The following is a 26,266-nucleotide window of genomic DNA, read 5'->3' as shown; positions in this document are numbered from 1 at the left end:
AGATGACTAGCTCACTGTTTACTGAATAGTAATGCAAATTATAATGCATGAAAAATGGTATGCCTAAATAAAATCTCAGAAATTAAGGATCTTACCATCTAGGAAATGCATTTTTTACTTTTCTTTTTCTTTTCTTTTTTTGCATTTCCCCCCAATTTTGTCTAAATATATCTTACTGTGTCATCATACTGACAAATTTTAAGGCAAGAGGTTTCAAACTATGGCTGATATTACTTTCGGTTCATCCATCACAGTCAAACTCATTGCATTATGGGATTTATTGCTGTTCTGAACAAAGCCATTGACGTAACATCTTCACCTCCTAAATAAGAGTGCTTTGTGGCTGTGTGTAAAAGAACATATTTCACATAGGAGATATGTTCTTGTAACATGTTTTTTCGGCTACAATTAATAGGCTAACAGTATCATTCAACCATGATTCTTATGTTGTAATTGGTGCTGTTTTGTTGACATATTATCCTAAAAACTAACTTTCACACAGTTGGCAGCATGTCTACCAGAATTTTAACACAGCATATGGGCTGCTTATGAAGGGTAATGTACTCTGGAAATAAGATGCAAATTAACTTTTATTGGCACCACATTAGCATGCATTTTCTGAAAAATTTCATAAATTCAGTGTACATTTGGAAATTTGCCAAGTCTTCAATTTGGCGCCTGATGGCTTTGGCCCGATGGTGTTCCATTACACTGACAAATGAGATTTTGTTTAGTCAATTTCAGTGTACTGTTGAAGCAGGCTAATAATGTAGTTTTAACCTGTTAAATGTCACCCCGTCCCGTATACGGGACGCCTACGTTGACTATACTATATTACAATCTCAAAATTCATCCTTTAAAACCCATTTTAAAATCAGACATTGCATTACCATGTAAATGGTACATCAAAATCATGTTACAAAATGTTTTCAGTCATGAAATATAAAAATTTAGGTTTGTATCATGCACATTCATGTCTATCAGGTTAAAATGATGAACTTCTACTACCACTAAATAAATTAAGCTTTTATGTAAAATATGATAGATCAAACGTAAGCCTTCACTTTGGTAACATTGCTGCTGGTATTTTTCCTTTGGTTTACTTTTATCAGGTTTCCTATACCTCATTTTACAAGTATTGCTGTAATGGCACTCAATATCTTGTATTTTTTGTCACCTTGTAAAAGCTTCAGAACCAGATGCACATTGACAAAAGGTAAGCTTTTGAAAAAGACATCTTGGGTTTGAGAAATAAGTATACTTATACTTAAATATACTCTCTCTCTCTCTCTCTCTCTCTCTCTCTGTTTGATGATGGGGTCATTTCTTTTCTGTGTGTGGGTTGGTGAGCTCAGCAAGTTTGTTTCTGTGGGCCTAATACCCCCATGCTGGGCGCCAGCCTATAAAAGGGACACGTTTGCTTTCAATACACACGCTGATTGAGACAGAGAGCGGCTACTGACTAACACACAGGTAAGAGACTGGGCTCAGTGAGCAAAAACAAAACTGGGAGAGAGCTGATCCCACGTTTAGTCTGGTTGCATAGTCTACAGCAAGGATCCCCCAGCATGGGCTTGTGTAAGAATATCTCGAACAGCTTTGACACATTAGTCACCGATAGAAGGCAATTAAAATGTAATCCTTTTGTGAGAATAGCACTTTATTCATCATCAGGGAGAACTGTAACCTTTTTGTCATAACAGAAAAAAATGAATACAGAAAAGCTGTGGATATGAAGAAAGACAGAAATAAATTATAGGTGGTGTGTTAAATAATGTAGTACCAAGTGATGCAGGTTTTTATTTATTTATTAAACACAGTCTACGATTTAAATTACTGTTAATTACTTGTTGGGGCGGGTGATATTTTAGTTAAAAAGGGCTGCTTGAAGCCTTGTGAGAATCTGGGGCTAGGTTAATTTAATATCTTACGCAAATATTTTGAAGAAGTTGCAAGAATTGTATCATCCAATAGTTCCTCAGTTTTCCATCAGATACCGTAAGGGTCTCATTCCATGTTTCACATTGAATATTCAGCCATCATAATGTACCATTTTGTGATATATTTGTAAATTAGTCATCCCGGGCAAATTGTTACGTATGAGCATTGTACGTCTGTAACACTATTGTGTAAGTGTTTCAAAGTAAGTGGGTGAGGAATTCATTCAAGGGCTATAAATGTACTCGATGATTTGTTGGAATGGGATTAATTACTTGCTTTGAGCACATCACTACATGTCCAACAATAGACATTTCCAGAAAGAAGGCTACGAGTTATTCACGTTTCTCTGCTCCCTTGTTGTAGCCATCATGTCCACTGGTGGAGAGAAGTCCAAGCCTGCCTCCCAGCCTGATGGGAAGGCTGCGCAAACTCAGAAGAAAACTGAGATGGGCGTGGGGAACTACAGGGTATGTGCCAGTACAATATTTACTGATGCATAAAAGTTGCACTTGATGACTGACGAAAGGTGCACGATAACAAACTGCTATATGAAACTGAGTGTCAATTTAGTTTCCATAGAAATACATGTGGAAGTTGTATGCATGCTTTATTTTTACACCAAGCTAAACTAAAAACTGACAACTTTAATTGAGAGTTGCATAACAAGCAAAACTAATTTGATTTTCTTCTTGTTTTCCCTCTCTCAGATGTATGTGTATGATCAGGAGAACTTTCAGGGTCGCATGATCGAGATCTCCAATGAGTGCATGAACGTGTGTGAAATGGGCATGGACAGAGTGCGTTCCCTCCGCGTGGAGTGCGGCCCGTGAGTGTTCCCATGATCCATTTGGGTGACTTACCAGTTGTGCATTTCAACAATTCTCCCATTTTCTCTGTGCTTCTTTCTCTTATTTAGTTGGGTGGGTTGGGAGCAGATGAACTTCTGTGGAGAGATGTACATCCTGGAGAAGGGCGAGTACCCCCGCTGGGACTGCTGGAGCAACTGCCACAGGAACGACTACCTGCTGTCCTTCAGACCAATCAAAATGGTATCCATCCCTTCTATTCATTATACACATTTCTGTTTTTTTTTTTTTATATATGTTTTCGTTCCATTTTTAGCAAAATCACTCCAACATAAAGTCAGGTAACGGTTCCCTAAGCCATGGTCCTCATTCAGAAAAATGAGTTTGTTTCCTGTTCCCAGCTACAGATAAACCGAAAAAGGAAAAAAAAAGTAATAATAATAATAATTATATATATATATATATATATATATATATATATATATATATATATATATATATATATATATATATATATATATATATATATATATATATAATAAAAAAAAAATTATACATATTCATGAATATATTTCATGTCACGGTAGCCTTGGTGTTTTTGAAGGCAATGTGAGTTTGAATCTAGCTCCCATCATTTCCTGTCCTATCTCACTCACTGATAAAAGTGGTCAAAGAATTTTTTATTTTTTTTAAATCTTATGCATTTATTAGTAAATATTATACCTTGATCTCCTCTTGTTTGTGCTCCTCACAGGACCCAGAAAAGCATAAGATCTGTCTGTACGAAGTTGGTGAATTCAAGGGCCGTAAGATGGAGATTATCGATGATGATGTTCCCAGTATGTACACCTTCGGCTTTACTGACCGCGTCGGCAGCATCATGGTCAGCTGTGGCACGTAAGTGGTCTCTCATCAAAGAAATGAGTTCTGAGTATCTGAAGTAAGAGCTCAACATAAAATATAGATCTGATAGGAGAGAATTTTGAAGTCTGTGATCTATAAGTCATACCCTCACTTCCTAAATCCACCGAGTTTAAAACAGAAATGTGTATTTTCTCATGTTAAAACACTTTCTTCTAGCTACCGAAAAGCGTATAAAATGTGGCACTATCAAGACATTGATATTTTTTGGGGGGATGGGCAACCCTTTCTCGTGGGAAAACGTAACTGTTTTGCCAGGTGCCAATTTAATATGGATTAATTTGTAAATTATACGTGAATTCAAATAATACATACATTAAAAAAAAAAGTAATAATGAAAGACTTCAACTTAACCAGTACTGAGGGAAAAGCTAATTGTACGAAAGTGATTTGTTCATTTGTAATCTTAAAAACGTAAAATAGTTATGAATTACCAGGAGATTGTTTGTCTGACGAATGGAAGACTTTGTGGAAACCTGTTTGAAAACAGTCATTAATTTTTATCTTGCATTATACACTTCACTTTTAATTTCCATTAAAGACACTCAAACTAAAAAAGATAACAGTATCAAAGCTCCTAATATTTCAATCAACAAAATATGGTATAAATCTGGCACTTTTAAAACATTGTTTTTTTGGCAAGACCAACCCAAACTCACAGAAAAAAAAAAAAACATAACTGTTCTAAGAGGTGGTAATTTCATATAATCTTAATCACACAAAAATGTATGATTTTCAGAAAAAAGTATGAAGGTCTTCTAAACATAACTGACATTGTTGCATAAACAGATCATACAAATGATATAATTTGATTAAATTTTATGAATTGCATAATTTACATGAATAAGCCACCAGTTTTCCAAAACATAAAACTGTTACGAATAACCGGCAGACTTTCTGGAAACCTGTTTGAAAACAGTCACTTTTGTCTTGCTTTTCACACTTCAGTGTTAATTTCAGTTATAGTTACTCAACCGTATTAATGCTCTTAATATTTCAATAAAATAATTTCCAGTGTGGTACTTTTGACCCTACAGAACTGAAAAAGAGGCTCTTCTTTATTCTCAAATCTGTACTTGAGTTTTATCCATTCTCTGTGTTTATTTGTCTTTCCTCTCATTTCTTGTCTTAGTTGGGTGGGCTACCAGTATCCTGGTTACCGTGGCAGCCAGTACCTGCTGGAGAAGGGCGACTACCGTCACTTTAATGAGTACGGCGCTCGCCATCCCCAGTTTCAGTCCGTCAGGCGCATCCGTGACATGCAGTGGCACCCAGACGGCTGCTACACTATGGCCACCAAGTGAGGGCTAGGGAGGATGAGAAAGAGAGGGAACAGGGGAGAGAGAAAGAGAGGAGGAGGAGATGATGAAGGAGGGGGAGGGGGGAGGGGCAAGAAGGAGAGGAGGAGCGCACCACCCGTATGAGTCATCCTGGGAAGGGAAAAGAGGGCCAGAGGGATGGAGGTCAGTCAGATAAAACGTCACAATAGAAATTTGGCTGCTGATAACAGATGAAAGAATGGCTTTTTTCTTCCCCACCCCTCTTCACCTCTTCTCCATCTTATTCTTTCTTCCCTCTTCCTCCCCTTCCTCATCCTCCATTTACTTTTCCCCCTGAGGACATCAGTCCATCACAAAGAGCCTTAACTGATGCCTGGGGGTCAGGGATGATGATTGACAAGTGTGGGTTGGGGGGCGGGACAATGGGTGGCAGAGGGAAGGGTGTTTTGGCCTAAAGGCCGTGTAAAACCTCCACATCTTTTTAGAACAGTAATAAAAGCAACACCTGTGACCGTTGTTCCTTGTTATCACTGCTGATTATCTGTGTCCATGGCATTTTATTTTTAGTATTAATGTGTCAGGCCTCTCATATCATCAGATTCCCAAAAATTCAATCTACTATCTAACACCTTCAAGAGAGAGACACGGACCAAATGCTAACATTAATTATGCATTAAAGCATCTGTAAAGGGTAGTATAATATAAAGTCCTTGGTCTTTTGGAATGAAAATTTTCATACTATGAAATCTGAAACTTTTTGGAGCTAAGCGGCTAAGGTTGGTGTATACTGATAAAAACAAGCTACAGGGATATAGTGACCTAAAACTTTAAAACTTTGGATCATTTCCGCTACATTTCTCATTTTCATTTAGTAAAACTTGATGTACTAAAAAAACTAAATATATATATAATGCTAAAAAAATGACAGAACAAAATTAATGAAATTGAACTAAATTTAAAATTAAAACACAAGATAATACTAAAAACTAACCACAAAATAATGATAAAAGCTATAAAAGTATATCGGTGCACCTGAAATAAACACCTACAGCAATTCGGAAATTGGCAAATTCCTACTCATACCAAATATATATATATATATAAATAAATAAAAAAAACGCACATAATGCACACTGTGTATCTTAAGCTACGTTGTCATGTGCTAGACAGAATACTTCAAAAGCACCTAAAGAGAGAATATGGTCATAAAAAATACTTTTGGCCTGTTTTAGTTAAGAAAGTAAAAGCAATACTAAAAGACTAAATTAAAGCATACATTAGCATGAATGCACTAAAATAAAATAAAAAATATGATATGACCCATTTAAATTATTTAAATACAGCAACAATCTAGGATTACTCTTTTGAGCTGTCAAATATACTAAACTAAGATTGCATAATAATTACACAAGCTGATAATTAGTTTTGGAGCCTATGCATTGAATAAAAAGCAACATTTGTTCTGCCTGTCAATTATATTGTATTTCATTGCATTTAAAAAATAAAAATGCAAAAATAAGACCGATATAGTCTTCTATCATCATAAACAGAATGATTGTGGGTTCAAATAACACCTGACCAATTTCTTCATACACATGCATGAATATTATATTATCTTAACATAGCACATTTCTAAACCTTGCTGAATGAATTAATAATTTATTTGAAATTGATGTCATGCTTCCCACATAAGGCCAAAACATATACACAGACACAATTAAGATTCATCACAGCTCCAGCCTTTCCACTGACGTCAGTCGCCCTAAGGCCTCACTCACGTAAACACACACACACACACACACACTCCAAACACCTTGGGAAATCTAGTAACTCCACATCCTAAGTGTGTGATCATCCCATCTCTCACACTTTTCTCATCCTCACTCTCAGAGAGGTAATGAAGAGAAGACAGAGACATGATTCGGGGCACAGGCTGGAATGATTTAGAGGGAAAACAGACTCCCGGTGGGATTCTGAGGTAATTGAATCTCACTCTTGTAGTTCCACACAACCACCACAAGAAGGTACTAACAATTATGTTAAGTCTTTCTACTTAGTTTTCTTATTCTTTTGCTCCTTTTACACATTTTTCGGCTCTTGAAAATAATTGTAGTTGCTTTCTATTCACAACATTCGAGAAATACGTCATGATGACGTCAACAACAGCATGGCTTCACATCTACACACACATACAGTGCAAATATGCAGTTGTCACCTTAAAGGTCTATTTCTACCTATTTAGAATCATATTAGTGATCAGTTAAATTAGATAAGCACATTAGGTTGCCTTAGAAATCCCTTTTACAGTGCAATATCCTCTTTCACTAATGGATATTCTGTATTCCATTTTAACACACACACACACACACACACACACACACACACACAAATCTACAGAGATGTCCTTTGCTGTTTCATCTCTCTGCTTCTGAAGCACACGCATATACAGACTCTACAAGAGCTGTGTGTGTGTGTGTGTGTGTGTGGCAGGTCTCTTTCTTGCGTCACGGCTGTGTTGAGAGTTAGCCGGGGGAGAAGCGCATCTTTTTCTGGAACTTCCTAAAAAGTCTTTCCGCCGAGAGTGATGTAAGCTATTTGTCTCAGTGTTTAACAAACGAGTGGGTGTGAACCTATCAGTAAGATAGAGAGAGTTAGAGAGAAAGTGACAGAGAGATAGTGGAGGACAGGCAAAGGATGAAGACACCTACAAAGACGCATATTTATCTTACACACTCTACACTGTATAAAAAAGGTGAAAATGTACAGGTGTTACCTTGAGGAGCTTTTTCTACCTGATCTGACTCATAACGGGAACTTTTTTGGTGGTTGATTCAGCAATACTAGTTCATAATTTGAATAAAACCAATTAATTTAGATGTAACCTGACAAAATATTTGAACAATGCACTTGTCATGCAGTTGTACATTTCAAGGATTTTCATCTTCAATTATAATCTGGCACTCTTTTCTCCCTCCGTCTCTTCTCTTTGCCACAGCTTGTCCCTGTTTTGCCAGCCTCCCTCTCTCTTTCTCTCATTCTGGCTGATGGTGTCAGTGCTGCATGTGGATCTGCGTCATCGGTGAGCGGTGTCTGATTGACTGAGTTAAAAATAAAGAGCAGAGAGGGGTGAGAGTGTGTGCGTGAGCGAGTGCATGAGGCTGAGAGGCCAGAAACTGCGTTGGGATGCTGGGGCAAGTCTGAGGAATCTGGGGGAAGAGCCGTATGTGAAGGCAGGGTATTTTTAGTGGGAGAATATGAGTTAGTGTTAGATAGGTGTAAAAGTGGAAAGAGGATGATATATAGTACTCATAACCTTTATTTGGAAAAAGTATCTATATGTAGCTTTCATCTGTTGGAAGTAAAACACCAGAAAACGTGGCAAGAGGATAACTGGAAAATTTGAACGTGTAAACTTGCTGAATATGAGCACGGTTGTCATTTTACTTAAGGGTTGTTTTTCTAATAAACTATTTTACTTTTTGTTAAGTATATAATCTTTTTGTTTTCACTTTGATTTTAGTTCAAGTTTTAGTAATCTTGTTATTTGTATCTTTATTTTTTCAATATATCTTTTATTACTTTTATTTATTCGTTTTTGTTTATTTTAGTACTTACAGGGATACTCCACTCCAAAATAAAAAAAATTGTCATTAATCACTTACCCCCATGTCGTTCCAAACCGGTTAAAGGTTTGTTCATCTTTGGAACACAATTTAAGATATTTTAGATGAATACCGGGAGGCTTGTGACTGTCCCATTGACTGCCAAATAAATTACACTGTCAAGGTCCAGAAAAGTATGAAAGACATCGTCAGAATACTCCATCTGCAATCAGTGGTTCAACATTACGAAGTGACGAGAATACATGAAGAAAACAAAAATAATGACTTCAACAATTTGTCTTCTCTGTGTCTCTCCGCATTACTGTCAGAAAATCAACTCGTACTGCGCATGTCTACATACCTTACACATACTTCGCACGTGTCACAGTTTTACGCTGCCTGAAGGAATACGGAGTCGAGGATAAACGGAATAAGGCTTTTAATATATCCAACACAGGGGATATCCAACATGGAGCACAGAGGTAGACACACGTAAGTAGCAAGTGAGGAGACCCGACAAAACAGAACTGAAAGGACAAGGCTTATGTACAGCGGATAATGGGGAAACACAGGTGGATGGAATCACTAAATTAACACACATGAGGAAGAGAATAGACACACCTGGGAACTAATCAAACCAAAACACGGAAAGACAGAAACTGGGTCACGGGCAAAAACACACTAAAAGAGTCCAGGTGTGACAGTACTCCCCCCTCCCGGTAGGTGCGTCCTCGCACCGTAGAAACAACCGAGGGAGGCGTGGGTGGGAACTTGGGAGGAGGTTCCGGTGGAGGACGGACTCCCAGGAGGGGGCCAGCAGACAGGGACCACGGAGGAAGGAGCCAGGGAGGAGACGACGGAGGGAGGAGCCAGGGAGGAGACAGGAGCAGGAGGAGCCAGATGGTCCACCAGAGACCAGCCAGGACGGAGATCCAAGGTGGAGTCGACGGCGGGAGGAGCCATGGTGAAGGAGGGGTCGACGACACCAGGGGGCCGACAGGCGGAGACTGGGTGAGGAGCCCAAGATGGAGCAGCACAGCCGCAGAGCCAGGGGGACGTCGAGGTTCCGGAGGGCCTAGGTGGAGCAGAAGGCTCAGGCGACCAAGGCGGAGGCGGGGTCCTGGCAGAGCGCTGTGGAGCCGGAGTGACCGAGGATGGAGGTGGAACCGGAGAGAAGGAGGAGCCTGACAGAGCCAGAGGGATGGAAAGACGAGGTGGAACCGGAGGAGTGGAGTCCCAAGGCGGCGGATGGTCGACGACTGACCAAGGTGGAGCCGGAGGGACGAGGGAGCCCGGTGGAGCAGGTGGGATGACAGGCCACGGTGGAGACGAGGGAGCTAAGAGCCAAGGCGGAGCCGCTGGGTCGAAGGACCGAGGAGGAGTCCAGGGCTCGGAGGCTGGAGGCGGAGACAGGGCCTTAACGCGCCAAGGCGGAGCTGGAGACTGGCAGTCCAGCGGCGAACCACCGCGCCCCGATGGCGCGGACTGAGGGTGAGCTGCGGGACTGACTGGCACCAGCAGGGATGACGAGGAACTGGCTGGTCTAGGAGGAGGAGAGAGGAGAAGGATGGGAGGAAGGACAGGAGGATCAGGACTGGACGGAACCAGCGAAAGAGGAGTAGAGGGACCAGCAGGTTTGGGAGGAGGCGGGAGAGGGAGGCTGGGAGGGAATACAGGAGACACAGAAGATTCAGGGCTGGGCGGAACCAGCGGAGACACAGATGATTCAGGGCTGGGCGGAACCAGTGGTGAAACAGAAAAATCATGGCTGGGCGGAACCAGCGGAGACACAGGAAACTCAGGGCTGGGCGGAACCAGCGGAGACACAGAAGATTCAGGGCTGGGCGGAACCAGCGGAGAAACAGAAAACTCAGGGCTGGGCGGAACCAGCGGAGAAACAGAAAACTCAGGGCTGGGCGGAACCAGCAGAAATGGAGCAGAGGAAATGACTGGAGGAGGTAGGAGTGGGAGACTGAGAGGGTATACAGGGGAATCAGGGCTGGACGGAACCAGCGGGGAAATTACCTCCATAGACCAGTCCATCAGATCCAGAACTTGCTCCATACGATCTTCAGAGACTGCATATAGCTCACCCTCAGTCGCAGGAGTGTGGGCAGGGCTTTCCTCCACGCCCTCGATCTCCACGAGGACTCCCACGATGCACGGTGTTGCCGGCTCAGCCTGGTCAGTCGCGCTCTCGAGATCCTGTTCCCTGTCGGTGAATTGCTCGGGCTCTGCGGCTGCGGTGGGCTCTGGCTCCGTGTAGCGAGTTGGTGGCTGGCTGGTCTCTGGGTAGGGAGTGGGACTGGCGAGATCCTCTATGGGGCTGACGGTGAAAGATGAGCCATTTCTCGCCAGAGTCCACTCCACGTATGCGGCGAAATCCTCCCGAGGACCATCTTCGGGCGACAACGCTCTGCACTCGGAGTTCAGGCTGGTGTTGTAGAAGGTGCAGAGCGCGTCGTCCGGGTAGCTGGTGGCATTAGCTAATAGCAGAAACCGTCTGGTGTGGTCCTCGAGAGAGCGTCCTTCCTGCTCCAGCATGAGGAGGAGGAATCCGGGGCTAGAGAGGGGATCCATCAAACACTACAAAACAAAAAGACTGAGAAAAAACGAAAGCAAAACGGAGGGAAAAACACGCAGTTTTCTACTTTCTTTTTTGAGGTCGGGTCTTCTGTCACAGTTTTACGCTGCCTGAAGGAATACGGAGTCGAGGATAAACGGAATAAGGCTTTTAATATATCCAACACAGGGGATATCCAACATGGAGCACAGAGGTAGACACACGTAAGTAGCAAGTGAGGAGACCCGACAAAACAGAACTGAAAGGACAAGGCTTATGTACAGCGGATAATGGGGAAACACAGGTGGATGGAATCACTAAATTAACACACATGAGGAAGAGAATAGACACACCTGGGAACTAATCAAACCAAAACACGGAAAGACAGAAACTGGGTCACGGGCAAAAACACACTAAAAGAGTCCAGGTGTGACAGCACGTGCATGACATCACCATTTTTAAAGGTTCCCTTATTGAGTGTTAACAAGGAAACAACCATAAAAAATCCATAAAATGTTTACTGTTTTGGGCTGATAAGGTTGTCGTGTAAACAGCCCCTGAAGCATAGGCAGTTGACATTTTGCCTTGCTGCTGTGAAGACACTGACTAATATAACACACCAAACCAACATCAATCAACATCAAATGCTGTAAATACAGGCAACAGGAAAATAGCACGTTGGTTGTGCATGGTCTTGTTGATCCTTGTTCATTCAAGGCAGGCATGCCATTATGAAAATATTGGATTATTGCATGTTGCATATCGTAATGCTCAGGTAAGATGAAGATGTAAAATAAGAAGTGCCTTCTGTACTGGATGTGCCCTCATGACTTTGTTGTTTGCTCACTTTTTTCACTTTCGCTTTTCTTCAAATACACTCATCTGCTGTAACAGCCAGTCAGAGTGATCTGTCTCACAAACTGCCCAAAACCAATTCACCACAAAAGCAGAGTCGACAGACACTGGCCGACAGCCGACCGTCGACTTGGATTGTCACAGCCTTCAGCCAGTGACTTCTCAGACAGTGTTTGAACTTGAAAGTACCTTCTGAAACTGATTTCGGAAAGGCTTCTGAGACACCATCACTGTATAATGATCTATAATTAAACAGAGAGAACTTTGGTCATCTTCAAGCAAATATTGTAAAACCACTACAGGTGCCTCTCAATAAATTAAAATGTCGAGGAAAAGTTGATTTATTTCAGTAATTCAACTTAAATTGTGAAACTCACATATTAAAATAAATTCAGTGCAATTGCTCAAATAAATGAACTTTTCCTCAACATTCAAATTTGTGGAGAAGCATCATTCTCTATATTGATTTCTTGCAAGAAATTAAGTTTAAGTTGAAAAAAACTGGCAAAAACCTAAGCAAACTGAATGGCAGCTGCAACATTTAGATGCCATTGTTTTAGTTTGACTGTCATTGAATTGAACAGGCAAGTGGATATCATGGACAGCTAGGACTACCATCTATGCTGCCTTCAAAAATGAATCAGAAGAAAGTATCTCAGGGCACAGAATTTGATATGATCATTGGATTTGGATTTGCTTTGCTACTTTCCTACCTGCATGTGCTGCCTCTGAACACAGCTTTCAGACACAGCCGTATACAACAGTCAAAGAAACCACAAGTTAATATCAAGTACCTATAATTTCAGATCAAATTTGGTGGGATATTTTGAATTTTTTCACCCATCAACGCAAATAGTTCCAAAATAAGCCAAAGTATCAAGTTTGCATGTTGTCTTGAAGCAAGACAATGCAAAAACACTGAAATTCTGATTAATTCATTTCCCTGGGCAAAACGACAGGACAGTGAAAGACTAGCAAACTAGCAAATCCCTTTTATGCCAACTGCCAGACTTTTTGTTGAAACACCTTGTACATCTCCAAACTAAATAGTCATAGATAGATACTTAAAAAATGTCAAAAGCCAAAGGCTAAGCTCATGTAGCAATATTTAGCTAATAACTGCAGCCAAAGCAATCTAGCTAGTTTAGCTAAAATCATGGCATTTTCGAGTTTTCCTATCATTTTTCTATGTGTGTGGTCCGCCTCCTCCACATTATAGGTCTCTGATTTGAATCTTAGAAAATGGCTTGGCCAATCAAATCAGAGGACTGGAACAAACTGTTGTATAAAAAATATGGTCACATTGTCACATTCATAGAGAGACACGTGTACGGTTCAAGCTGAGCATCACACTAGCACATTTCCACAATGCACATGGAGGGTCAGTTATACTGTGGCTGTGTCTGTACACAAACATTACACATTTTGCCTTCAGAACACTTGCCCACACTCCGATCACAAACACAGAAGGCAGTGAGCAAACTAACACTTGTATCCCTCTCTTTGAGTCTGACAAAGAGTCAGTGCAGAAAAGAAGGTGAGAAAGAAAAGGAGTTAGAGAGAGGAAAACAGCACGGTGAGGAAAGTGAGGATGTCACAAAACAAAAACAGAACAGAAAAAAATGAGGGAATGAGGCAGGAAGAGTTAAGAAGAACTGTAATCTCAAAAGGCACATGTGAGAGAGAGGCAGAGAGAAGGGATGTGCCTGAGAGAAAAACAGAAAGATTTATTAAGACAAAAATGAAGGCCAACACGCAGATGCGACTGTGTATCATTAATGACAGAGGAAACAGATGAGTGAGAAAATAACAGAGAAATGGACTGAAAGATGTGGGTCACGGTTATGCAACAACTGCAAAGAGAAGTCAAGAAGTGAAGAGTTTGCTAAGCATGGATGTAGGTGTATATATAGATGTAGAAATAGACATAGATATACTGTATATGGGTGCCTATATATATATATAAATGCATAGTGAGATATAGATGTGTAGATGTAGATATGGATAGTTGTCTATAGATAGGGATGTAAACAAGTACACTTTTGGTGCCTATAGATAAAGATATAGTTAGATGCTGATAGATACAATATGTAAGGTCCACCTAATTGAGATCAACAAAGTCTTCCAATGGTGGACTTTTTGGTGTACGAAAATTAAATTAAATTGTATTAGAGGTAGGACATCATTGGGTAATTCTCATTTTTTGGGTGAACTATCCCTTGAAGTAGATAAACATCATCTTAATAGAGACAGGAATTAACAACTGGAATTTACATTGATCAAGTCCTAGACATGGAGAGTTTACACCTTTTGGGGACAGATGGTAATTTGCAAGAAAGACACTGGGAAATGACACACCCTCTACAGTAAGCAACATAATTCTAAATTCTTAGGATCTGTATTACCGTACCTTTTAGTGTACTTCTTGTAAGACCTAGACCACTGGACCAGTCACAGGGAAACATTTCAAATGAATTTCAGTTGCATTAATGTAGAACACGCTATTGCCCATTATGAGTGTGCTGACTGGAGGAAAGGATGGGGATGTAATGGATTGGTGAGAAAGGAGTTTACCCACATCTACTCTCAGTGAGATATTGTCGGAGATACTCTGTTTGTATTGTTTGTATCTCAAAAGCTCAAAGTGTCTGAAGTTGTTCAAGTCTTACAAATATAGAGAAGTTAGATGTCTACAGTACATGTGCATTTAGCCTATGTAGAAGTGGCTCTCAAAAACAAAAAAACAAAAACAAATCTGTCTAATCAAGATTTTTAGGACAGAAAAAAAAATACATAAAATGTAATATTATTATCATTACATTTTAATTTTAAATATTTATTTAGATCAAATATTATTATAAAGACAATATTTTATACTTTTCTGTATACAAAAATTATAAATAAATATATAGGTGTGGGTATAGACAGATGTATGTATGTTTCTGTATATATATATAGTGCACATCTATAATTATAATGCATGTAATAATTGAGTACATCATTAAATTGCAGTAAAAACACAAAGACAAACCACAAGCAGTTTTGCATTTCAGATAGAACAGCTTGAGTATATAAATAATTTTGCTATATTATGATAAAATTATAAGGATGAGAACCACAGCACAGTGACGCAGGCTTTAAAAGAAATGCTTTAGAAAAACATCAGTGACGTTCAGCTTCTTAGTGTACCAGAGACACACTTTGCACTTCGCGATGCATAATTAATAATCCGTCTCGCCCTGTACAAAGATCTGAGAGAGTCAGATGAACACTTTCTAGCCTCCTTTATTCACACTGAATCACATGGAGGTCTTTTCATGATTGTATTATTCACAGCATGGCATACAATAGTGACACAATCCACAGTACGCTATGTGAAAAAAAAAAACTTTTCAAATGAAATCAAAGTCGCATCAGGCATTTGAACACAAAGCGTCTGAATGCGCCACTACACTTTTTTTTTTTTGCTTGGTTGATCTCATCACACTTAAAGAAACCTGTGTGTATTTTTGTATTGTGACACATTCAGTCCATTAGGTTTACAGTCTACTTACTGTATACTTAATTCTGTACCTTTACAGGTTGATGTGGCCTCAGAAACTACTTGGACACCTACAGATACTTTAAAAACGTACAATATTCAATAAGTGGCATCCACAGTGGTAATGCTTTGTTTTGATAGTTTCGTTTAGACATTACTACTATTACTACTAAAAACAAGTAACACTGGAACTCCAAGTTAATGTGGGTTTTGGGATTTGTTCCTTGTTCATTGTCTTTTATTTTGATATTTTTGCCTTGTTGTGGTTCCTGTCTAGTCATGAGATTCGTTTACCCTCATGTTATCCTGCTATTGGTTCTTTTTGTTCATGTGTCATATTCTCATTGGTTGTCTTAGTCATGTGACCTGTATTGTTTGATATAAATAGCCCTCATGTTGCCATTTTCTTCTGTCGAGTTATGATGTTGTAACCTGCTGTCGCCAAGCCGAGTCGAGTCGAGTCGAGTCGAGTCGAGTCGAGTCGAGTCGAGTCGAGTCAAGTCAAGTCAAGTCAAGTCAAGTCAAGTCAAGTCAAGCCTTTCTTTCTTTGTTTGTTTGATTACTTTGAATAAAAGCTGCACTTGGGTTCATCACAACTTGCCTTCAGTGGACTATTTATTACAGTCAACTATCAGTAATTAAATTATTACTATGACTGTCTGCTTAATGATTTTTAGTGGATGTATGAAGTCAGTTCTGCTCAGATTCATGTAAGTGTCCTAACAGGATAAGTGTAGTTTATCACAGTTACAATGGACATGTTCCATTAAGTGTGGCGACCCAAAAGTGTAGAGGTATCTTAAACCAACAAACTTCTTTTTGTGAAACCTATTGTTGGAAAAGTGTGCTTAAGCTATCTTTCCTTAAAATGTTTGATATTTATGCAGTTGTAATGTGATTTTAAAGTGTCAAGTGTCAAATCACTTTACAGTAGATTCAGTTTGTGCATCATTACAGAAATGGATCAAATCAATAAATAGTGGCCGAGTGCAGAGTGCATGACTGCTGTATGAGAAACACTGAGAGGAAGTGGGTCTGTAAGTAGGCAGAGGAGAAAGAAAGACAACGACTTACCAAACACAATGCTTCTGTCAAGAAGGACAGGAAAAGTCTGACAGCTTGTCATGGTCTTTTTGTCTGAAGCGTGACTGGAAGTCTCTCCCTAATTATAATCTTGTGTAGTCAGTGATGTATTAGACTCAAGAACTTTCCAGATGCAAACGAGTGTTTCTATAACTAAAGGCACTTTAACGTCACATGCAGGGGTTGAATTTATTAAAATAAACACATTTTAACTTTTGGATTCTTCATCATATTAAACAAATCTTGTTTCCGTATGTTCTTAAAAATATGTATAATTATTGCATGTAAAATCATTATAATATAAACTCATAGTAATTCTTTTTATTACATTTTATTTTTATTATGACTGTCGCTCAGTACTGGTCTGATATGACCTAGAATTTTGCTTCTAATAAAAGGTTTTATTTGCACTTGTTTTCCAAGGACCCTCCAATGCTCATGAAGAGCAAGAATATGATGAAATGAGACTTGAAGAAAATATTGTATGAGAAATATGAAATGTGTGAGCAAAGGAAAATCAAGGGAAATATCACTTGTGAACAGAATATTTTCATTTTGAGTCATCTATCTATCTATCTATCTACGGCTAGGCTTTTTTAGGCCAACATTAAAGTTTGTAAACAAACTCTACACAACCAGTTGTTTATTTGAGGTCTAAAACACTAGGTGATGGAAATGTAATTTGTACAAAACAAATTGGGAGGAAAAGAATGACAGAATATTTATTAGAGAACATTTAATTTCGACTGGGTCAAAAGTGTCCATAATTGAAGGAGCATTCGAATATATGATTTGGGTCTTTCTGTGACTTTACTGATCCAGTATCTAACACTATTTTAGTCCTATGATCCAACTGGGATTGTTTTTTCTTGTGCAGTCGAGGCAACATCATTATATTTCCCAGTCTTCAAGATGAGCCACTTGAGCCAACAAGAACGCTTCTAGTCAACCGCAGCACCAATTTTCTGCCAAATCTCTAGTGGACACTTTGCTTTGTGAAGCCCGGCGAATGCGTCTAAGATGGATTTCATCTAATGAGAATAATCAAAGCAAACGGCTACAACAGACATATAACAGAGACAGTTACAGAAGAGTCATATAAGACACGTCTAATAGAAACATAATCCATATGTTATACTTGCTGCTGTACACATTCTCAAATGGATAGCATGTTTAGAAGTTATTTACACCAACAGACTATAAATATTCATAAATAATTATGAAATCAATTGATAGGTGTAGGTGTGATGACAGTTTTTATTAACATGAAAGGATCCTGACATTACCACCTCAGAATTTTACACAAATTCAAATATGTGAATGTATACATGATGATCCTAATCAACGCAAAACATTGATAATAAACAAGACATAAAGAGCTTAAGAAGGAAGAAGTAATGAGCATGAGACATAGAGAAAGAGAGACAGAGAGTAAAGGTGGGCTGTGAAGGTACCACAGGGGTTTTAAACATTTGATTGTGGTTCTGCATCATTAGATTCTTCTGAATCCTGATTACAGCGCTCTGGGCTTTGTTGTAACTATTCTTGTATCCAGACAAGCAGAGCTAAGGGAATTACAGCACACAGGAAGTGAACAGCGACAGCCTCAGTATCTGTAATGTAGCACTGTACGTACGTATGCACAACATTTCTCACTGCACCTTCACTTATATAATATAAACAACAAAGATAGCTACCCTCAATAGTACATTAAACTAAAACCGTAAAAATGCACCACCTGAAAAAAAAGATACTGAAATTAAATAATTAAATTAAATAATTAAAAACTTAAACTTATTTAGGATAGATGCCAAGGCATCATTTCTCATTTTTGTTAACTTAGGGTACTAAAATAACAAACTAAATAAACTAAAAGCAATAAATGAATAAAAAAATATATAAACTATATAGAGTTATAACATATATATATAGAGAGAGAGAGAGAGAGAGAAAAAGAGAGAAAGAGAGAGAGAGAGAGAGAGAGAGAGAGAGAGAGAGAGAGAGAGAGAGAGAGAAATAATATATATATATGTATTCATATATTCTATTCTATTTCAAGTGTACAAAAGATGACTCTAAAAATATATTTTCTATAGTTCATTTCAGGCCATGATCCGTTTATGTTAGTCTCTCACATCCAAATTGTATTTTGGCAGCTCACTGTGTCTAGAGAAAAATGAGCTGCCAAAATACAATTTGGGTCTAAGAGATAACCTAAATGGATAGTCTGTGTTTGGAAAGGAATAAACTGTCCCCCAGTTATGTTTTATTCCTGAATGTGTCTTTTTTTTTTTGTTTGATTAACACAGAAATTTATTTAATGCTGAGGTGCTGGTAAATTAAATCTGTGATGAAACAGAAATAGTGACAGATCTTTTCTTTCATATTGTGACGTACATCTGGGTGAAACAGATTATTGAAAAAGAAAAGAACTTCTTCATTGGATGAAAGCAGAATGCAAGTTTGCAGCTGATAGTTAGAAAGGGGTGGAGTTTAAGAAGACTAAATGACTGGAGATGTCACCAGGGAGAAGCATGTGAAAAAAATAATAAAAAAAATTCATGTCAAAGCAAATTTTTTTTATTTTACACTTCATTTAATTTTTCAGTTTATAAATGTACTTTTTCAAAACCTCTTTAATTGACTCCTATAAAGTAGTTGTATCTGACTCATTTAAACCCTTTAAAGTAAATTACAAATTACAAGAATGTGTAAACAAAGTCATCATTTACTCATTTTTCTAAATATCTTCTTTTGTGTTTCACAGTCATGCAGCTTTAAAACAACATCAGAGTGAGTAATGATGTCATCATTTTCACTTTGGGGTAAAATTTCCCATAAATTTGGGGGTCAGACTCCTCAAAACCTCGCCTCCGCCCTATATTATTTCTCCGACGCACAGCAAACTAATGAGGTTCATGACGCAGGACTCTAAAGTTATCAGAGCTGATTTTATTCTGCTATCTCTATGCAACAGGGCAAAGCAAATCTGTCATTATATGTGGGCTGCCACTGGAGAGCACTCCCTTAGGGCACTACAAAGCCACTCTTGGAACACTACAGGGATACAGCTTTAATGCATTAGGCTGCTGGCCCGCACACTAATCAAGCCTTACAAGTGCTGTCCCATATCCCTCTCGTTCCACTATCTATGAGTCATGTGTCGCTTCTTTGCCTTGTCTTTAATTCCATAAACTCCTCCTTTCCAACCATACTTTGTACTTCCTCTTCCCCCGTCAGAGTCTTTTTGTTGTTGCCCGGTAATTCGTTTTCATACACAATTGTCCCACGACCCAGAAGCTGTCAGTCATGGCATTCACTCGGCTGACTGTTGGTGATAGGGAAATATACACGAGACATGAAAACCCTCACACACACACTCACACTCCCAGCTGGTAGGTGTAGGTGGAGCGGGGAAAGCCTGTTCGTTCAGTCATCTTGAGTTTTTGTGGAGGTGGAGAGGGAGGGAAGAAAAGAAAGAGGTGTCCAGAACATGAGCGAATGGAGGAGGTGTTAAATAACAACATGGACATCCTCGGGTCTACTGTTGTCTTTCGGTTTGTCTGTCTGTTTATTACGAGGATCTCCGGAATGCTAGATTCTGATTGGTCAGTGACGCCACTGACCAGGGCAGCGGTGTGTAACTGACCACTCACACTGAAATCCTATGTTTCCTTAATAGCTGTGCTTCTGTTTGGTCTCTTCATAGTCTCTACAAGGAAACTAATAAGACAATGATCAATGATTGATTGAGTTCTGTTTTCCTGGATACACTCTTTTCACATACATAATAAAATCATTTCAAGTAAAATCAATATTTCAAGTCCATCTATTTGTTTATTTTTGTGTCAGTCCTGATCTACTTTCCTGGCTTTATTATTCGTTAATAAATAACTGGCTTTACATTATTCCTTACAGAAATGGTGCTGTATGACCATAAGCAGCACTTGTCACATATACACTTTAAAATCAATACAATTGTCACAAAATATATTACTATTGGTTTTAATGATTCTGTGTATGAACTAGTGTTGTGAATGCAGCATATACCTATAATGCAAAAAGCTTTGGAGTACCTAAAGGCGATACACAAAAGGAAAGTGGTTTATGTTTTAGCAGATTCCAGGAAGATGCCCAAATAGGAGATGCTGAGACCAAATTTGGTATTGGTTTGTCTTTCCTTTCAGCAGTAAGTGACAGTAATTGCATTCTTTAGTCATCCGTTACCAATTCCCTTAACGATTATCTCAGGCTTATAGCTTTATATTTCTATATTTGAAGTCATGACTTGTGTCTCCAGAGCATAAAGGCTCCACTTCAAACAATGCGTTTGTTTCATTCAGGCATCTCATTAATAATGCGGAGGACAAGCTAATCCGAAGGGACGCATAAGCAAAGCCAAGAAACGAGCTGTGTGCCTCTTTCATGTGCCTCGTGCGATCCTCCTCGCATGCTCTCAGCTCAGTCATTACCGGGCACCGTGCCTGCGCTCCCCCGCCCTTTCCAACTACGTCTCCACAATCGTAACTGTGAGCTAAGACGTCCAACTTCCCTCTGTCCAAACTGGTGCGTTAGAGCCCTCCCCTCCTCTCTCCGCACCGCCTTTTCCGTTTGCCACCCTCGCTTGGGCTTGACCCGACTAGTGACGTAGGAGAGATTCCATGGTGCCCACAGCCGTAGGCGCGCGCTGCGCTCGGGTATAAATTGGGCCCAGGACCCATCATTCGGCACTCTCTCAGTCGCTCCGACTCGGGAACCAGAGCATCAGCGGAGATAGCAAGGAATCAGTCTCTAAACTCCTTAGGCTAACTCGCTCTCGACTTTGGTTCGGAATGGAAACATCAACTTTTACGCGGAGCCAACGCAGCTCCATTGCGCACAACTTTAAGAGTAAGTTTCTGCTTCTTCTCTGTTCATCTTTATAGTGAATATGCTTTTGAAATCCGGAATTCAAGCATTCTATATCTAAGTAATGGAAATGAATGCATGTATTCATCAATTATTTTAGGATTTAGAATATGACCAAGCTGTCTTTCGAAAATGCTTGGTTTTACGCAGCATGGTTAGAATATATATTTTGTGCTTGATGCGTAAAATGTTTTGCATGAATGCTTTAGTTCTTTGAATTATGACTTTATTCAAACAAGTCTTAGCAAATGTACGCATATATTTAAAAGTTGAACGTTACATTTGGAATTGCATTTATATTCAAAGAGATCAAGAGAATAATAATCGGAGCGGTAGGCTGTAAAGTCTGTCAGTAAAATTAAAGATACAACAAAACACGCTTTTTTAGAACACTCTAAAATGATTTACTTAAGAACTGAAATAACGAAAAGTTCTGAATGAGAGAAATTATTGTCACAACGTAAATGGATGGAACCAATAGCCTATGTTAACATAATGTGTAAAACATAACAGTGCATTTGTAGTAGGCTAATTCGTTCCGAGATCCTTGAATTTTTCAAAATCAAATCCTTTTATTAACATTAATTAATGCAAAAGATAAGATGAGACTTACAGAACATTTTAGAGAGCTCTCCAAAATGGAAACTTGTGCTTTAGCTACAAAGACTTTGTGATGTGACGCGCTCTTCTCTTTCCATCAGGCGCGCTCTCGCTCTGGCTGGTTGTCTGGCTGGTCGTGGTAAAACCCGTTCCTGCGCAGAACTGCCCTCACCGGTGCGTGTGTTACCCGACCCCCATGACAGTAAGCTGCCAAGCGCAGAACTTCACCATTGTGCCCCACGGCATGCCCTACGAATCCCAGCGCGTTTTTCTGCAGAACAACCGCATAACTGAACTGAGAGTGGGGTCTTTTGCTTTTGGAACACAGGTAAGGAAGCGTATGTAGGCTCTTGGTGTGCGACAGAATAGAACATTTAATATTTACATTTGTGAATATACATTTGAGAGTACATTTATGAGATATTTACTAATTTTGTATTTCTTCTCAATACCTTCGCCTCATTACGTCTCCCTCCCTCTCCCTCTTCCTTTCCTTTCCGTCCATCAATTCATCACATACCAGGTTTTGTGGCTCTTCTCTAACAACATCACCTGGATTGAGGCTGGTGCCTTCAGCGAGCTGCGCGATCTGGAGGAGCTCGATCTGGGCGACAACCCTCACCTGCACCGTCTTGAGGGTGGAGCTTTCCGGGGCCTGGAGAAGCTCCAGAGCCTCCACATGCACCGCTGCCGGCTTGCTGCCCTTCCCCATGACATTTTCCACAAGCTCTACAGCCTGCAGTTCCTCTACCTGCAGGAGAACCAGCTCCACTTCATCCAGGACGATCTCTTCTCTGACCTGATCAACCTCAGCCAGCTCTTCCTGCACGGCAACCGCATCCGCACTCTGTCCGAGAACGTGTTCCGTGGCCTGGTCAACCTCGACCGTCTGCTGCTGCACGACAACAGGGTCCGTCAGGTCAACCGCCGCGCTTTCCGCGATCTGGGCCGGCTGACCATGCTCTTCCTCTTCAACAACTCCCTAGCAGAGCTGCCCGGTCAGGCCATGCGTGACATCTCCTCCATCGAGTTCCTGCGGCTGAACAACAACCCCTGGGCCTGCGGCTGCGAGGCTCGTCCCCTGTGGGATTTCTTCAGAGGCGTCCGTGTGTCCAGCTCCGATGTTCTGTGTGCCTCCCCAGCTTCTCGTCGTGGACAGGACCTGCGCTTTCTGAGGGAGATGGACTTCGCTCTGTGCCCTCTTCCCGACCCCAGCTCCCTCTCTGGCACCACCACCACCACCTTCAGCACCAAGACCCGCTGGTGGTTCTCCAAGCACAAGCCCGTCAGCACTTCAAAGGGCATCTTTGAGAAGACCTCCGAGACCAAGGCGTACCCCTTCAAGTCCCAGCATCCCTCAATCACATCTACATCCACAAAATATGAGCTTGGGGAGGAAGAGGCTCTTCTTCCCAAGCTTGACCCAGAAGAGTATTGGGCCAACTATGGCAATGAAGATGCGGGCATCACCTCTTTGCGCTGCTTTGAGCTTGAGTGCCCTCCCGAATTTGACTCTCTGCCACCATCTTCCTCTACTTCTCGCTCCTGCATCTTCTGTTCTCTTGCTACTCTCCATGTCTGTCTTGACTGTCTGCATCCATCTTCCTTTTTGGCTGAATCTGTTTAACTCAAGAAGAACCCTCTTCCCCCTCATTTTTTCTCCTCTCTGGAGGAGGGAAAACCCTGTTTGCTCAATTTAACTCTTGAATGCCTTGATTCCTGTTTACTATCAGCCTCACCTGTATCTCTGTTCTGTTCAGTTCGAGCCTCTAGTTCCTAGTATCTAGAGGGCACTAGACTGATTTAGGATACAGTGGGTAAACAGGGAACGTTGGGCGGTACAGGCCCTTAATGGAAAGTAATGAAAGCTGTTCAGAGGGCTTGGTTAAGTTAAGCAGATACTCGGTCCTTCTTTTTTTGAGGACAAGTGTATTCTAAGCCGTCTCTGTCACAGTCAGTGCAGACAGAGGATAGAAATTTCCATCTTAGGTTTACGTACAATATTTGTATACTTTTAGACTTTTCAGCCACTCTAAGTGCTTCTATGATAGTTGTAATTATAGCTTGTGATGTCACTATTTCCAACAACGCCACAGCTCCATTATTTCAGTAGTTAGTTGGTAACAATAGCAAAATGAGCAAATCTTTTGATTCCCTTTGGAAGCAGCGATCGAATGTAATACTTCGTCTATTATAACAGAAGGGTCTCAAAATCATTCAGGGCTTGAAAAGCACAAAAGGAATGGCGTGCAGCAGCGAAGCAAGATAGAGAAAGCACAATGGAGTGATGAGTTTGAAAGTGTTGCAATACAACCATAATTTAAGATGCACGGAGAGCGCGAAAGCACACGCAGAAGAGACAGAGAGCACGCACAAGAAAAGGCGAAAGAATTGATTACATCACCCACCAGATATGACAGCAATTATCACTTGTGTAAATATGACATCTTGGCAGAGGGAGCTGTAAATAATGCTATGAAAGGCCTTATGCTTGTCACTGTTCTGAATGGCCAAGAATGTCACTGTGAGTAACGTCTGTGATATCATTTGGTCAGTGCATGGAAAGATCAATCTGAGTGTGAATGTCCTTTTTTACTGTATGTCTTTCAAAATACTGTTAATATGTTCTTACTGTAAAATACACTACCTACATTGTTCCAAGACTTCCCTTTGTTTATTCTTCCTTTCAAATTCAAAATGCAACTGATTGTATCTGAATATTCCAGCAAATTACATCCTTTCTCATTTAAAGTATCAATTTTAAATCCAACCAGGCCACAGCTTGCAGCTATAGTCAGAAAAAAAAAAATTGGCAAAGTGCTAAAAACTAGGACTGAATCCAAAAAATGTGCTTAGTGACATATTGGTCGACATTCAGATTAATGTCTAACATTGGACATGAATGTGTGAGGAAAAATGCATGGAAAGCAGAGGTGGATGTGGGCAGTAGAGGCGAATAGATAGATGATAAAGGATGGACATGCTGATAAAGAGAAATGCAATCTATAGTTCCTTAATACAATAGATAAAGATCTACTGTTAATTCCAGCAATATCCTGTATACCCTGAGACAAACAATACTGATCTTTTTGTCCCTCGAATGTTACCATGACACAGTTATGTCTTACAATGTTTGTATAATGTGTGAATGTATATCAGCCGAACGGGTAAGGTCAAACTGCCTTAAGGTGCTCTCGAGTGACCATGTTTGTGAGGTTGCTCATAGATGACCAAAGCATTAGTTATACCTTTTTACCCAGAATGTATGCATCATGTGCAATCGAACGTAAGAATGTGAAAGAATGAGCTGTTCAATCTTTTCACTACAACACAAAGTGTTGGACAGAAAGCATGACAAACGAATAAATGCTTATCTGTGAATATGAAACATCTCTGGTGTGGGCGTACTTTCTTTATATCTTTATCCAGCGGCCATGACTCTACAGCAGAATCTTGCATGTGCCTTCTCTCCCTCGCATCCCTCAGTCTGACCTCCCTTGACACATACAGACAGACAGACAAATAGACAGAAACACACACATACACACACACACTCTACTCCTCACCGCTTGCAAAGTTCTTTGAAGGCAACATCATTCACTATAGCATGCAGTTACCATGCAACGCTCTGGCCGCCATTCAGAGCTTCACTTCAGAGTTGCAGAGTATGCAAGACGTGTGTGCGAGTAAGCGCACCCCTGAGGCTGACAAAAAAGATGATGTTATTGGATAAGGTATTCACAAAGCACTCCTGCTGTGGTATTGAATGGTTATTGTTAATTCAGATTCAGAAAGCTTCTTTTCTTTCTGTCTTTCTGTCTTTAGCAGATGGCTCTCACTGAAAGAGCAGCAAGATGCAGAGTTTGCTTCAGTCTCCCACCATGTGCAAAGGCAGGCTGTGCTTAACACAAACGTGTACGCATACATACACACACACACAAATACGTGTGAGACCCGGTGAGAGGCTCAAGTGCCTTTTCTCTCAATTCCACTGTAAATCTACCATGAAAACTACTGCCAACAGGCTGTTTCATCTTCCATCCAATACTCAATCGTCAGCCTGTCTGTGTTACAACTTGCACTGATTGTGGATTAAAGATTTCAGTGATGATTTTGTAGACTACAACTACTCTATTGCTCAACTAATCAACCAACTGAGTAAACTG

General features: G+C 40.2%; 2 protein-coding genes across 2 annotated transcripts; both read left to right on the top strand.

Moving 5' to 3' along the window:
• The first annotated feature begins 1,369 nt into the window (after positions 1–1,369).
• Positions 1,370–5,464, top strand: LOC113095122 (beta-crystallin B1-like). The gene is made up of 6 exons (XM_026260735.1): positions 1,370–1,473; positions 2,305–2,408; positions 2,649–2,767; positions 2,858–2,990; positions 3,502–3,644; positions 4,801–5,464. Exons 2-6 carry the CDS (start codon positions 2,310–2,312, stop codon positions 4,970–4,972), a joined length of 666 nt encoding a protein of 221 aa, XP_026116520.1. The 5' UTR covers positions 1,370–1,473; positions 2,305–2,309; the 3' UTR covers positions 4,973–5,464.
• Positions 5,465–21,264: 15,800 nt separating this feature from the next.
• Positions 21,265–24,763, top strand: LOC113095118 (reticulon-4 receptor-like 2). Its single transcript, XM_026260732.1, has 3 exons — positions 21,265–21,482; positions 22,202–22,428; positions 22,624–24,763. Exons 1-3 carry the CDS (start codon positions 21,425–21,427, stop codon positions 23,725–23,727), a joined length of 1,389 nt encoding a protein of 462 aa, XP_026116517.1. The 5' UTR covers positions 21,265–21,424; the 3' UTR covers positions 23,728–24,763.
• Positions 24,764–26,266: the final 1,503 nt, after the last annotated feature.

The sequence above is a fragment of the Carassius auratus genome, unplaced genomic scaffold (genome assembly GCF_003368295.1).
Source record: "Carassius auratus strain Wakin unplaced genomic scaffold, ASM336829v1 scaf_tig00215628, whole genome shotgun sequence".
Taxonomy (NCBI): domain Eukaryota; kingdom Metazoa; phylum Chordata; class Actinopteri; order Cypriniformes; family Cyprinidae; genus Carassius; species Carassius auratus.
Note: the sequence above shows the minus strand (reverse complement) of the source record. Positions and strands in the feature narration are given on the sequence as shown.